The following is a 16,187-nucleotide window of genomic DNA, read 5'->3' on the forward strand; positions in this document are numbered from 1 at the left end:
TATGACTCAATCAATGAAGATTCTTTAAACAACAGATGGATGTTGATCTGATCATTTCATGGCTGGCATTATTAATAGCTAACAATTTCTCTACCCAAATCCTTTGCTAACAAGTTTTTCTCGTAACTTGTCTTATATAACACTTTTCTTGCTTAAGGCATGATTTCCTCATGTGTGCGTATATGTGCACACATACACGTGTGTGTATTTATGTGGCATATATATAATCATTTTTGTAAATTGTGAAACTAGTTTAATTTATATTTTTCCTTAACTAGAAAATTGAGCCAAATTCACTGTTAAACTAAGGGGATAGGAGTTTGTGTTCTGAATATCTGTGATTTAAAATTCTTTCTGGATTTTATAATCAGTCATATTTTATATTTTCCTGATTATGATTATTTTGTTCTTTAATATTTCTATTTGTAATGGATTCTTGTTATCCGCATTAAACTAAAAAAGACAATATAAAGTTACTTTCTGCTTGAGGAATTTGCATATTTTTGAAGCTACCAGGAAAGGAGAGAAGGTGGCTAAAGTTCTAAGCTCCAAAAATTCTGAAGAGCAACACTGAATCCTGTAAAATGTTTCATGTTGATGAGACAGAAATTCATCAGAGTCATAATCAAAACCTGGAAGAGACATATCCAGGGATCAGTCACAAACCAGAAGTATATTGAGTCTTATAAAAATATAATCCAAATTTAAATCAGCTCAGTACTAATCGGATTGCGATGATCACACCTGGACCCCCTATGCATCATAGAGGAAGGAATAAATGGTGTCTGGAGGAGTATATCAAGTCAGAGTGCTATGATTATTTTATATGCAATGTATAAAATACATGAAATAACTATGAGAAGTGTAAAGAAGTAGAGATATGTGACTTGCAAGTAAGAGGAAAATAGTAAATAGAAGCAGACCATAGATACAGCAATTGTTGAAGTTAAAGAAATAAAGAGTTATAAAATAGCTTTTATATATTTAAAAAGACATTAAGAGGTTGAAGATGTATACAAAGATGAGGAATTTCAACAGAAAAAATGGAATATCTAAGAAAGAATCAAGTGATATTTTAGAACTGAAAAATATATGAAATTATAGGTTTTTAAAGACTTAGAATAACCTTCAAAGCAGACTAAGCACAGTAGAAGAAAGGATCAGTGCACTCAAAGACAGGCCAATAGAAATTACCCAAACTGAAGTATAGAAATACAAAAAAATAAAAATTTCAGAACAGAATGAGAGTGTCAGTTGGAACAATGTGAAATACTCTAACACATGTGTAAATAAATGCTAGAATGAAAGAAAGGGAAGCAGAATATGAAGAACTGATGAAAGGCTCATCAATATATTCAAGAAATGCAGTGAACAACCAGAGGGATAAATACAAAAAACAAACGAACAAACAAAAAAACCCCAACATAATAGGCATACTATAAGTTTGGCTGAAAACCAAAGACAAAAAGAACATATGTAATGTGGCCCCCCAAAACAAATATGTTCAAAGGAACAACAATAAGACTGATGACTATTCAACAGAAAATGTGAAAGCCAGAAACATTAGAATAACATTTTAAAGTGCTGAAAAAATCTGAGATCTTAGAATTCTATACCCAGTGAAAATATCTTTCAAATATGAAGAAAAAAATAAAGACATCTCCAGATAAACAATAACTGAGAGAATTATTACCAGAAAAAGTCTAGAGAGAGTTCTTCAGGCTGGAAAAAATTTTTCCCAGAGGGCAGCAAGCAGAAAATGAAAATCATCAAAAGAGAGGAATATAGAATACTGACTGCTTAAAAACACAACCCAAATAGCAACAACAAACAATACTGTCTGACATTATAATATTTGTAGAAATAATCTAAAAAGATTATTAAACTTTTTACCTTTTTTTGGTTTGTTTTTACTGTATGGGGTGGTGAGGAATACCATGTTATCTAGTGCAGTTTGATGCTACGGCCTTGTTTTGTGCTAAAGTTCAACATTGTTTTTGCACCAAAATCAAAATACTCTTCCCTTTTCTAACTACATATATCTGTCAAGCCAGATGGCCTTCATACACTTCCAGTAAAAGCACATAGAATAACAGATTCAATGCAGAGGTGGATAAAATAATTCAATTGCTTCTACTGAGCCATATGCTAAGAAATGTGAAAATAGGTAAAACAATTTTACTCTTCTTACTGCATTCTTTATTATATTTTGGAAAATATTATTACTTTTCACAAAACCATTATTTATGATAACATGTAATGCCTTATTGGTGTTATTTTTAAATGAGTTAATTTGTAAGTGTTAAAAGTTTTCAATTTTAATTTCAAAATTATGAATATTAATAGATATAACATAAACAGAAGGTTTATGGATTTCTCAGTCATTTTAAAGAACATACACTTTTCCTCTGATTTTATCTGGTATAGACAATGCACTCCCTAACAAATTTATTAAAAGAAAGAGAAGAAGCAAAATCTCCTGAGGTTGTTAGTACATCCATCTTTGTTTTTAATGCTTATCTTCTAAGGACAATTACACTGTTTCACAAATGGCCAAGACATAAATTTGAAGAAACAACGTTTTTTCCAGATTGTGGTTGACTCAGTTTTATTCTGAGTGTGATGGGGAATGCTTAATGATTACCTTAATAGTTGTCTTTCCAGATAAGTTAGGTAGAATGCTTACTAATTGAAAGACCAATTTATCCATTTGTAAAAATAAAGATATTAATAGCAATACTCAGTTACTGGCTTATTGAAAAAAATTTAGGGAAGACCGATGTGACATGATTTGTTCAAAGAAATGCTTAGCATAACAACAAATCTCAAGATGTGGAGGTGGCTGTTGAAGTAGCAGCACCAGTAGTAATAAGAATCATTAATATGTTATTAATTTCTAGTCATCCTTGAGCACGACCGAAATCATTGTCATAAAGACTAACCAAATTTCCCAGAGGAAATAATTTTGCATTCACTGATCAATAAATGATTGTGGAATCAAATAGAATTGACTCAGGCATTTCATCTGGAGATATATGACTTCCACCTGTGAACTGGGGAATGCTTCTCAGACTAGAATAATAGGACAGGTGTGGCTATTTAGGGACCTTATAGTGAACATTCTGATAATGTGAGAGACCCTGAAATACTCCCTGAAATCCAAATGCTAACATAGTAGTTTCTTCATGGCATTTTTAATCTCTTTGTTTCTTAGGGTGTAAATGGCTGGATTTAGGAGAGGTGTGATGACTGCATAAAATACAGCAAGAAACTTGTCCACCCAGGTGATGCTGACTGGCCACAAATAGATGAAGATGCAGGGTCCAAAGAATAACACCACTACTGTGATATGGGCAGTGCAGGTAGAAAGAGCCTTGGATGCTCCATCCTTAGAGTGAAAGCAGACAGTAAACAAAATATGAGAGTAAGAGATCAGCAACAGAATGAAGCAGATGGTTGCCAATGCCCCACTGTCAGCATTTATCAACATTTCTAGAATATAGGTGTCTGTGCAGGCTAGTTTGATCACCAATGGAATATCACAGAAAAAGCTATCCAGTTCCCTGGGTCCACAGAAGGGCAGCTTTATAATCAAAACTAGTTGGCTTATTGAATGCACAAAGCCAATGATCCATGATGTCATCACTAACCCAACGCACACATGTCTGTTCATGATGCTGGAGTAATGGAGTGGCTTGCAGATGGCCACGTAACGGTCATAGGCCATGGACACAAGCAGCACCATCTCACCCCCTCCAAAGAAGTGTCCAAAGAATATTTGACACATGCACCCTGCAAAGGAGATGGTCTTATTTTCCTTCAGAAAGTCTGTGATCATTTTAGGGGTAGTGACTGAGGAAAGGCAGAAGTCAATGAATGAGAGATTGGCTAACAGGAAGTACATAGGGGAGTGGAGATGGATGTCAGTAATGATTATGACCACAGTGAAGATGTTGCCTAAAATGGTGATAAAATAAAGTGAAGAAAATATCACTAGGAAGAAGGCCTGGAGTGCCCATGAATCACAAAGCCCAAGAATAATGAATTCAGACACCACAGACTGGTTTACTTCTTCCATTTAGTCCAGTTTTTTGTAAATTCTCCTGAAAAAAAAAAAGAGACGTGACATCAGATTTTCTAAATAAACAACATGTGAATCAAGGGGATTTCTTAAACATTACTGACAGAAGTGAATACTAGTATAATCACTTTGGAAAAAAAATTGGTCTTATCTTGGAAAGTTTAATATTCACATATTCTATGGCTCAGTTATTTCATTCCCATTTATATCCCAAGATAAACTATTGTATATGTGTACAAGGAGAAATTTATAATAACTCTCACTGGCAAAACAATAAGATATTGTTCTGAACCACAGCAAATGCTACATAAAATCATATAAAAGTATCTTAGTAAAATATAATAATGAAGAGGAAAAAAGTTTAAAATGGATCCATTCAGCATAATTTTTATAAGACAAAAAGCAATAGAACACTGAGAGTATACTTTTCAAGACAAAGTATATAAGTGACAAAACTATGAAATAAAAAAGAGAAAATGTAAGATCCAAGTAACCTCAGATGAGGGAGGCCAAAGTTGGCATTAAGATGAGCACATAAGCATATGAGCACATTATAAATTTAGTTCTTTTATTGCATCATGTTTTCATAGGTGTAATTTTATTAATGAATAAATAAACACATACATAATGGGCACGGAAAAATTATGAGAATATAGTATGGATAAGAAATTATGATCAGTTCAATACTGTGGACCTGAGGTAAAATGACATTCTTCTTTAAAATGACATTTTATTGTTTAAGGACTATAGGGTAGAAAAATAGTTCCTATACATAAATTGAAAGTCTGGAAAATATTAAAATATTACTGAAGATCAATAATTCTTTCATTAATGAATAAGTAAATGAATCAATCAGTAAAAAATAAAAGTATTAATACCAGTCTTAACAAAATGACAAAATGTTTTTCACCAGTGAAAACGGATAGATAATTAAGTACAAGAGCAGATAAACCAGTCAAGGAGAAGGTGGTTAACTATCTGTGAAAGAATAAAAGTTCCAGGCATAAGGAAAGGATAAATCATGAGCATCAGGGAGAAATGTTCTCTGATCATCAGACTCAAAGCTTAAGTCATCTGTAAGAAATTGTTCAAAACCTGAGATATACCACGGACACGGTGACTCCTGAGGTTTAGTCTTCAGTATAGAACTCTAAATTGTGTTTCGAAGCCCATTTGCCTCACATGATATAGGACTGTAGAATACACTTCTGATATTAAATTTCTAATTCAAAACAAGATGGCTTCTGAGAAACTAAAATCTGGAAGTCTCTACATGGACTAAAATGAACTGAAGTCTGTGGTGAAGACTGGGAGAGGGCCTGTGCATCTAGTCACTTGAGAAAAAGATGTTAGTGTTGCAAATGAGAAGGCGCTTGGGACACAGAGATTCTGGGTACAAACTATCAGAGTTAGATAATTCCCTCCATTTCCAGCATCTCCATGGAAGCATTTTCCACTGTCTCATTTGCCTTAGACTAAGAAATCATGGATTTTGAAATACATTTTGTTCCCGCTAACTATCATTGGCAGAAGACTTTCTTTGGCAATGTCAGGGTAAATAGCATATACAACTTTATTAGATTTCACACCAACAAGTTATAGAAACTTTGTCTCTAAGTTAGTCATTTTTGCTACTTAAATTAACTCCTTGAAAAATCTAATTCTGTTAAACTGGAAAATAGACTTATTTTCTTTCTACTTCTTGCTCTCCCACTCCCCTTTTTTCCTCTCTCCTCTCAGTTTACCTTCTCCTTTTCCTTCTTTTTAAATATCTGGATCTCAAGGGCTTTGCCACAGTGGATCACTTTTCTCAAATAGCCATGACTATTTCCTGATGACTGGTCTTTATAGCCATTTATCAAAGTTGGGAAATAGCTAAATAACATTTTTTTTTTTTAATTTTTTTGAGACAGGGTCTCACTCTGTTGCCCTGGCTGGAGTGCAGTGGTGTCGTCATAGTTCACTGCAACCTCAGACTCCTGGGCTCAAGCAATCCTCCTGCCTCACCCTCCCCGGTAGCTGGGACTACAGGTGCGCACCACCATACCCGGCTAAGATTTCTATTTTTTTTTTTTTTTTTTTTGAGACAGAGTCTCTCTCTGTTGCCCAGGCTAGAGTGAGTGCCGTGGCGTCAGCCTAGCTCACAGCAACCTCAAACTCCTGAGCTCAAGGGATCCTCCTGTCTCAGCCTCCCGAGTAGCTGGGACTACAGGCATGCACCACCATGCCCGGCTAATTTTTTTTTTTCTACATATTTTTAGCTGTCCATATAATTTCTTTCTATTTTTAGTAGAGATGGGGTCTCGCTCTTGCTCAGGCTGGTCTCGAACTCCTGAGCTCAAACGATCCGCCCACCTCGGCCTCCCAGAGTGCTAGGATTACAGGCGTGAGCCACCGCGCCCGGCCAAGATTTCTATTTTTTGTAGAGATGGAGTCTTGGTCCTGCTCAGGCTCGTCTTGAACTCCTGACCTCAAACAATCCTCCTGCCTTGGCCTCCCAGAGTGCTAGGATTATAGGCATGAATCACCGTGCCTGGCCTTAAATAGCATTTAAAAAAAAATTTTTCTATATAGCTCAGGGCTGTGCTAAGTACTTTTAATCACTATTTAATAATTATGATAATGATTAGACATTTTATAGCTGAAATAAACAAGTGAACACAAGCTAAATGCCCAAAGTAACACAGGTAATAGATGCCACACTAGAGTTAGCTTCTGGAAAGAATGTTGCTTTAGGGAAGAGTTGAGTTTGGTTGGGAATGAATATGATTTCTATGAATCATGGAAAAAAATAGCAAAACTCTTCCTAAGAATACATGTCCTGTGAAAAGATAACTGACATAAGAAGAAAGATAAATGACCGATAGCTGTTTGAAACATGTTCTATATATCCATAATAATTCTGTTATTTTTGCTCCTGACACTAATGGTTTCAAGTTATTTGCTTATTGAGTCTGGGCTTACCCCCATTGTTGCATATAATTGAAGTTATTAATGGTGTTGTTATTTAAATTCAGTAGTGTTATTGGATACCTGGGATAAAAATAAGGTCACAATTAGAAAGTACTAGATTTGGAAGGGGCTTTTAGTTTTTCTAGTCAAGTCAACAAGACTTTATTGACTATTTTCTTACTGTGTCCACAATCTCTACTGGGTACTTCAGATGAAAAGGAAATAGATTGTAGGTGTTATAAGTTATACAAAAAATGTAAAAAACAATGTTTTCTTTTTTACCTTATTACTTTAAAGGTTGTTAGTGTTATTTTAGATGAATTACAAAAGACAAAATATTACTAATAAAATAAATAATATTAATAGCAATATTAATAATACCATTATAATTAATTTTCAAGCATGTCCTAAAAAGGAAAGATTAATCTCTAGATTCTAAGAGTATATGCTTATAAAATCAAATGACTTAAAGCAGAACTCACCAATGAGAAGAAAACTTAGGAAGATAAAAAAGAAAAAGAAAATAAAACCATTCTTATTTCTTTTTGAGCTGCTAATTTCAGGGACATGTGAAAACTAAGTCTCTCTCTGTGTCTCCCTGTGTGCCAGAAATTTCCATTCACATTGTCGAACTTAATCTTCACAATAACTCCATGGAATGGGTCTGACTCTGAGGTTGACCCTCGGTGTAACCTGTTGCAAGTCTCAGAGTTGAGGAGCAGCATGACTGGGATGCATGCCCAGTGTTCTCTGACTCTAGTCCTTCTCTTTCTGTGCTATGATCCTGCATCTCCTGTTCAGCCCAAGAGCATAACTGAATTTCCATATTAGCCACTGACTGTTGCAGCTTTTAAGAGATTTCCCTCCACATTTTCTACCAGATTTCTTCCTGATCTAAATTATTAACAATCAATTTTCTCCCTTCTTGGAAATTTCTGTTAATTATACTCACATATCTGTGTCTGGAACAATCCCTTAATTCAGAAAAACTCTGGACCTTGATGATTGTGAATCTGTGAGAAGAGGCCTTCTTCAACCAGGGCATCGAGTGAGCTGTGAGACGGTATAGAAGGCATTCCCTTTGATGCTGTAGGGAGTCCAGAAGTCCCAAGACGTAGCTTGGAGAAGAAACCCTTGATATTTATGGAAGCTAGTTAGCCATCCTAGTTAGTATGTGTGGAAAAATGATATTAAAACTCTGTGAAATTCTCTTAAATATAATGGAAGAAAGGATTTAAAGGACAAGTTAAGAAATGGTATATGGAGTATGAACTGTGTCTTACTAGATAGACATCACATCTGACCAGATTTTTTCCCAGGGATTAAGCATTGCCCATATTTTAACTAGAGTCTGATATAAAATCATATTGCAGCAAAACAAGTAATCCATTTTCTGCTGAGACCAGTGTTACCAGTGTTCATGGGAGGGTGTGATGTATATATTTAACTTCAGAGTAGCCTCTGGGGTGGGAAACTTTCAAGCTACCTATATCATATTCCTCTGGGACTTCATAGTTTCTGAGTTGCTCTGAATTGAGAGTATCACTTGATAGTGTGCCTTTTGTTAAAGTCAAAGACAAAGAGACCTGGCGAATACAATTATAAAGGTTCTAATGATGAAAGTTAAGCACAGTTTTAAAATATTTCATTGTTCAGTTTTTTTTAAAAGAAAACATTATTTCAGAACTGAGCTGCCATTTTTAACCTCAGTAGAAGCCAGATGACTTATGTGGGTGGAAGTGGATGACAAGCACTGGGAAAAGAGCTAGTCACTGATGCAGCCAACTGTGAGCAGCCAGCTTTAAACCATTTTAGTTGTGGAGTTTTAATGCAGAGTAGAGAAACATGTTAAAGTCTCAAAAATTTCTGTGCTTATTTGAGCAATGTTCTAGGTTTAACATACTAAGTAAAAAACAGTATAATTAATATTCTTCTAAATACCAAAGCAATATTGGAAGCCTACCTTTTATTTTGATTTTATTTATAAAGTGTTATGTAAATTCAGTTTTACCATTCAAAATTTCAACACCTTTAGAGTTTGAGAAAGCTATATGAAAGGCTGCCTCTATCTCCTTTTTATTATTTTTGTTTTTCACTAGAAATCATTTTTGTACCTATTTTAAGGAGGTTTATTTCAGTTTCTTTTCCATGTAATTACAAGATAATATATGCCTATGTCAACATATATACCTGGAGGAGTCCTGTTTGTTTTTTGAATATAAATACAGATGTTCCTCAATTTACAGTGGGGTTACATCTTGATAAATTCATCATAATTTGAAAACAGTGTAAGTTGAAATTCATTTAATATATCATAGCCTACATGCTTAGTACACTTTCATTAGCTTAAAGTTAGGTATAATCATCTAACACAAACCCTATTTTATAAAAAAGTATTGATTATCATGTAATTTATTGAATGCTATACTAAAAGTAAAAAACAGAATAATTGTATGGTTATCCAAATAATGATTTTTACTGAATGCATATGTAAAGTTGAAAAATTGTAAGTCAAACTATCTTAAGTTGAGTCAAACTATCTTAAGTCGATCATCTGTATATGGAAAAGTATTTTAATACTGAGAATGAAATTAAAGGCACAATACCTTTCACAATAGCAACAAAGAAAATAAAGTACTTAGGAATATATTTAACCAAGGAGGTGAAAGACCTCTACAAGGAGAACTAAAAATCACTGAGGAAGGAAATCACAGAAGATGTAAACAAATGGAAAAACATATGCTCATGGATTGGCAGAATCAACATTGTTAAAATGTCTATACACCCCAAGTGGTATACAGATTCAATGCAATCCTCATTAAATACCAATGTCATTTTTTATAGATTTATAAAAAATAATTCTACACTTTGTATGGAACCAGAAAAGAGCCTGAATAGCCAAAGCAACCTTAATCAAAAGGAACAAATCAGGAGGCATAACTTTACCTGACTTCAAACTATATTACAAGGCTACTGTAACCAAAACAGCATGGTACTGATACATAAACAGAGACATAGACCAGCTAACCAGAAAAGATATAAACTCATTCTCATATTGCCATTTGATCTTTGGGAAAGCAGACAACAGTATACATTGGAGAAAAGAATCTCTATTCAATAAATGGTACTGGGGATACGGGATAGCCACATGTAGATGATTGGAACAGGATCCTTACCTCTCACCACTCACAAAAATTAATTTAAGATGGATAACAGGCCTAAAACTAAGGCATAAAACCATAACAATTCTAGAAGAAAATGTTGGAAAAACTCTTTAAGATATTGTCCTAGGCAAAGAATTTATGAGGAAGACCCCAAAGGCAATCACAACAAGAAAAATCAATAAATGGGACTTGACTAAATTAAAAAGCTTCTGCACAGCCAAGGAAATAATCAGTACAGTTAACAGACAACCTCTATGGGATAAAATATTTGCATGCTATTCATCCAATAAAGGGCTAAGAACCAGAATCTATAGAGAACTTAAGCCATCAGCAAGAAAAAAATCAAACCCCATTAAAAAGTGTGCAAAAGATATGAACAGAAGCTTTTCAAAAGAGGAAAGACTAATTGCCAATACACATATGAAAAACTGCTTGATGTCTCTAATACAAATCAAAACGACAATGAGATATCACCTAACTCCAGTGAGAATGGCTTTTATCAAAAAGTCGAAAACAGCAAATGCTGGTGTAGATGCAGAGAGAAAGGAGCACTTACATACACTGTTGGTAGGACTGCAAACTAGTGTAACCTCTATGGAAAACAGTATGGAGATTCCTAAAAGAACTAAAAGTAGACCTACCAGTTGATCCAGGAATCCCATTACTGGGTATTTATCCAAAGGAAAAAAAGCCATTTTGTCAAAAAGACACTTGCACCCGAATATTGATCACAGCACAATTCACAATTGCTAAGATGTGGAATCAACCCAAGTGCCCATCAGTTCATGAGTGGATTAATAAAATGTGATATATGTATACCACGGAGTAGTATTCAGCCATGAAAAATAAATACATACCTTTTGGGACAACCTGGATGGAACTAGAGACCATTCTCCTAAGTGAAGTATCATAAGAATGGAAAAACAAATACCATATGAACTCACTATTAAATTGGAACTAACCGATCAGCACTCATGTTCACATATGGAAGTAAAACTCAACAAAAATCAAGTAGATGGGAGGGGGGAGTAGGGAAATTGGTAAAATCACAACCAATGGGTATAATGCACACTATGTGGGTGATGGGCACCCTTATAACTTTGACTCAACTGTTTAAAATCAATTCATGTAGCCAAAGCATCTGTGCCCCCATAATATTCTGACATAAACAATAAAAAAAAGTAGTTCAAGGCTAACCTGGGCTGCATAGCAAGACTCCTTCTCTAAAATAAAGGAAAAAAACAGAAGGAAATAGATGAAGTTAATTTTAATTATACATTTTGTTTAACCCAGTATATCTCAAATATTATTTCAAGGTGTAATCAATATTACACATGATTCATGAGATTAAAAAAAAAAAAGGAAAGTTACAGGCTAAAATCTCTTGTGAACACAGATGCAAAAATTCTTTTTAATATACATGTTAGATGTACATATATTGGGGGTACATATGATAATCTGATACATTCATATCAAATCAGGGTATTGGGAATATCCATCACCTTAAATATTTATTTTTGTTTACATTAGGAATATTTGAATTATTTTCTTCTAGTTGTTTTGAAATTATAATGGATTAATGTCAAATATAGTTACCCTATTGATCTATCAAACACCAGGAAAAAAATTACTAACAAAATATTAGCAAATTAATTCCCATAATATATAAACAAATTAAAATCCATGGCCAAGTGGTATATTTATTCTACTTATGCAAGGCTAGGTCAACAGTTGAAAATCAACTGATGTAATCTACCACATCAACAGGCTAAAGAATAAAAGTCACACTGTCATATCAATTGATGCATTAAAAGATTTTCTGCATTTTGTGTATAACAAAATCAAACACCGATTTATAACAAAAATTCTTGGCAAACTAGGAATAGAGGGGTATTTTCTCAACTCGATAAAGAATACCTATGAAAAATCAACAGCTAACGTCACACTTCATGGGGAGAAACTGGATGCTCTCCCCAGTTTTATATTTAGGTCTATGATCCATTTTGAGTTAATCTTATAACCTATGACCTTGCTATAATTGCTTAGTTCCAGGAGGAACCTATATTATAAAAAAATACACTAGCCCATGCTGTTTTAAATGATTGAATAAATTTATAAGTGGTCACAAATCTGCTGTGCAGAAAAATTCCAAATAACTTATGTAAATACTCCACCCTAAAGGAAAGGGAGCATAATTCCCCATTTTTTAAACATGGGCTGGGTGTAGTGACTTCTTTCCAAAGAGTACAGTATTAAAAGAGGGAAAAATAACTTTATAGTAACAAAAGCCATCAAACACTATTTCAGCCAGATGATCAAAATCAACATCAGCAACATAAATTATGTTCATAGAATATATCCTTGATATCATGTGATGAAAATCACACTATTTCACTTTACCTGTCATCTTCCTCCCCCACACCCATAACCCTGATCTACTTAGGAGAAAAAAAAGTCAAATAAATTCTGTTGCTGGGATTTACAATATAACTGACTAGTATTCCTCCAAGCCATCAAGATCATCAAACACAAGGAAAGTGTGAGAAAATGTCATAGCCAAGAGTAGCCTAAGGAGACATGACAGCTGAAGACAAGAGGTAAAAACTAAGAAAATTAAAAAAAAAATGAAATTTAATTCACAATAATGTATCAATATTGATTTATTCCTTGTAAGAATATGCTATACTAACTTAAGATGTTAATAATAGAGGAAACTGTGTTGGGGGTGTGTGTGTGTGTGTGTGTGTACATATGTATATGTTTGTGAATTCTCTGTTCTATCTGGTCAATTTTTTTGTAAATCTATAGCTGCTAAAAAACAGTATATTAATAAAAAAATTTGAAACAAAGGATAAACAGTATTATGTACATAGAAATTGTTTTAAAGAATGTGTTTTACAGTGGTTACTTTGGGGATGGCTAGTAGGAGAAGGGTTTTAATTTTCACTTTACACTGTTTTATATTTTTAAAATTATCTTATGAATAAATTTACCTTTGAATAAAACAAAAAAAGGAAAATAAAGTTCCCAATTTTAAGCCTTACTATACAGCCACAGTAATATAAACAGTGTGGTACTAGCATAAGGGTAGACATATAGACAACTGGAATAGAATTGAAACTCCAGAAATAAACCCAAACATGGTAATTGATTGTTGACAAGGGTGCCAAGACTGTTCAATGGGAGAAAGAATAGTATCTTCATTAATGATGCTGGGACAACTGTATATCCATATGCAAAAGAAATTTAATGAAATGCTTCCAACAGAATTTTAAATTACACTTATTTAAAGAGTTTGTTAATAGCTATTACTTCTTCCCTGGGATTAATCTAAATGACATTTAATTTATAAATAAACATTAAAATGCCAGATTTTGATATTCCTTGATGATATTTTCCTGTTATATTTGATTAGGTATAGTTTCCTTTGTTTTGCATTTACTTTCTTAACAAGACTTATAAATTTTTCCCTTTAAGGCCATGGGAATTCCAAAGCAGAATTCCCGTGATAAATGGCCTGGATACTCAGATCACAAGTCATCAAGTGGTCACCAAAAGCTGTTCGGTTGTTGCTGGAGCTGGAGCAGTTGTGAGAAGCAGTAACCACATAGCATCAAAGAGGGCAGCATTTGTTGAAAGATCCAGTTATAGTGAAAACATTGCTTTCCAGAACTTTTTTTCCCTTTTCTTTTGGCCAGGTAAGTGGAGATGGTATGATTAAAGTCAGTAGCCTACTAAAATTACCAGTTATTTTCCATATATAGGCCATGGATAGTACTTATGCCACAGCATTAAAACTCTCTCTCATCTCCATTTCTGTTTTTCAAGTCAGCAAGTACTTATTGAAAATTCACTCATACCAGTCATTCCAAGGGGAGGTTAGAATTTTCATTGCCTAGATTGTTTCTTGATTTACAGGGAAATTTCTGAGTCTAGATTTCAAGAGAGACTAGCAACAACCTTTGAAATTGGTTTTGCAGTGAATCGCCTAAGAACTGCCTTTGTGTGTGACAATTTCTAGAGTACCAATTATTTTTTAATAATTCTATTGTCAGTTTTCCAAAGGATTAAAATGTAGGATAAACATTCTTTCCCAAGAAACCATTATTATTAATTATCTATCCATTTATATACATATACATGCCCACATCCATCCAAACATCCACCTTTCTCTCAAACTCACAATGCTTACTGTGGGCTGCGATTTCTGACTACGAGACACTCCCTGCACTCAAGAAGCGCTTAGACCTAGCATGGGAGACAAGGAAACTAGTCATTGTAAATTATATTATAAAACAATTAAAATAAGAGGTCCACAAGTACAATGTGAGAGCATGGAGGAAAAATATCTAATTCAGACTGCAGTAGTGAGGGAGACATTCTTATTTTTTTTAATTTCAGAATATTATGGGGGTATAAACGTTTTGGTTACATGTAATGCCTTTGTCTCGCCCAAGCCAGGGCTAGAAGCATGCCCTTCCCCCATACAGTGAGCTCCGCATCCATTAGTTGTGAGTTTAACCTCCCAACCTCCCCACCTGACCGACACCCAATGAACTACCATGTTGAATTGATGCATGAGGTGGAATTTTTAGAATAAGAAGTAATGAGCTAAAGGAAAAAGTCAGGGATCCCTTTAATGTGAAAAAAGCATGGGTAAACCTGAGGGTCCTGAAAGAACAAGGAGTGTCCCTATAGTTCTTCAGGTTTGTGAGGTGGAGAGGCTAGATGTGAGGCTGGGGAGACGGGCAGCAGGCAGATCCCAGAGCTTTATTGCCATCGTGAGATGCCGTGAAGGTGGAAGTCACTGAGGGATTTTAAGTAGTGAGTAGGCAAAACTCAGGAAATGTTCCGTTGGTGTGTTTTATAACTGCTTCTTTTTTAACCTTAAAGGTATTCTTCTTGCTTTTTTCTATTCTTCTCTCCTGTATTTTTTCCTCTTTTTATTCCTGTCCCTTCTCTCTAATCTACTCTCCTTCCTAAAGAAACTAGCAATAGACAGCTGAAAAATGTGAGGTTTTTATCTTGGTGATGAATCCCTTACTAAGAATATTTTCTATTAAGTGACAATTGTGATTTTTTTTAAATGAGAAAACAGATGTTTACACATTTGTAAAATTTTATTTTAATTTTTTAAATACTTATTTGAATAAACTTTATTTCAATTTTAAATGCAAGTTTAATGCTGGCATCACTTCATTCTGAATTTGCAGGCTGTGTATCTCAAAACCCTTATTTTGCATTTTAAAAATCTATTTTTTAGTCAAAAGCAATGTTTTAGACCATTTAAATAATACAGAAATATAGACCTTAGGAAGTGAAAGCCTCATGTAATCCTACTTTTCAGGGTTCAACATTGGTAATGTTTGGTGTGCATTCTTGGAGATTTTTAAAAGTCAAACACACCCACAAAGTTTCATATTATTAATTTTATTATGCATTTTCTTGTTTTTCACTAAATTAGAAATCTTTCCAGATCTGTATAACTATTTAGATTGTTTTAACAGCTTCATAGTATTCCATTGTATAGGTGCACTATAATGTGATTAATAGCTTCACTATTGATTAACATGTGTCAATAACATTCTACTACATGTGTATATATATATGTGTGTATATGCAAATAGATATATGTTATATATATAACATTTGCTCTGGTGCTAGTATGTCTGGAAATAGATTTGTACATTTTAAATTCTAATAAATATTGTCAATTTGTAATTCCTTGAACAGTGTGTAAGAGTACTTTTTGAGACTTTGAAAATACTAAGATTTCACTGATTTCTTATTTCTCTTATTTCTCTGTTTTTCTCTTTTCTTTCCCTATTGATTATTAAACAAAAAACCATGAGGCTCCTAATGACTGATGAGGCTGAATGTCAATGAATATGTTTATTGGCCATTTGCATGTGGTGGTGTTTCTGTTGTGAGCTACCTGTGAATGCTTTCCTACTTTTTAAAATTAGACCTCCTTCTTGTGGTGTTAATAT

At 34.0% G+C, this 16,187-nt stretch overlaps 1 protein-coding gene across 1 annotated transcript; it reads right to left on the minus strand.

Moving 5' to 3' along the window:
* Positions 1 to 3,166: 3,166 nt before the first annotated feature.
* On the minus strand, positions 3,167 to 4,078 carry LOC138377439 (olfactory receptor 4K3-like). The gene has a single exon (XM_069462357.1). It carries the CDS (start codon positions 4,076 to 4,078, stop codon positions 3,167 to 3,169), a length of 912 nt encoding a protein of 303 aa, XP_069318458.1.
* Positions 4,079 to 16,187: the final 12,109 nt, after the last annotated feature.

This window comes from Eulemur rufifrons, chromosome 2 (genome assembly GCF_041146395.1).
Source record: "Eulemur rufifrons isolate Redbay chromosome 2, OSU_ERuf_1, whole genome shotgun sequence".
Taxonomy (NCBI): Eukaryota; Metazoa; Chordata; class Mammalia; order Primates; family Lemuridae; genus Eulemur; species Eulemur rufifrons.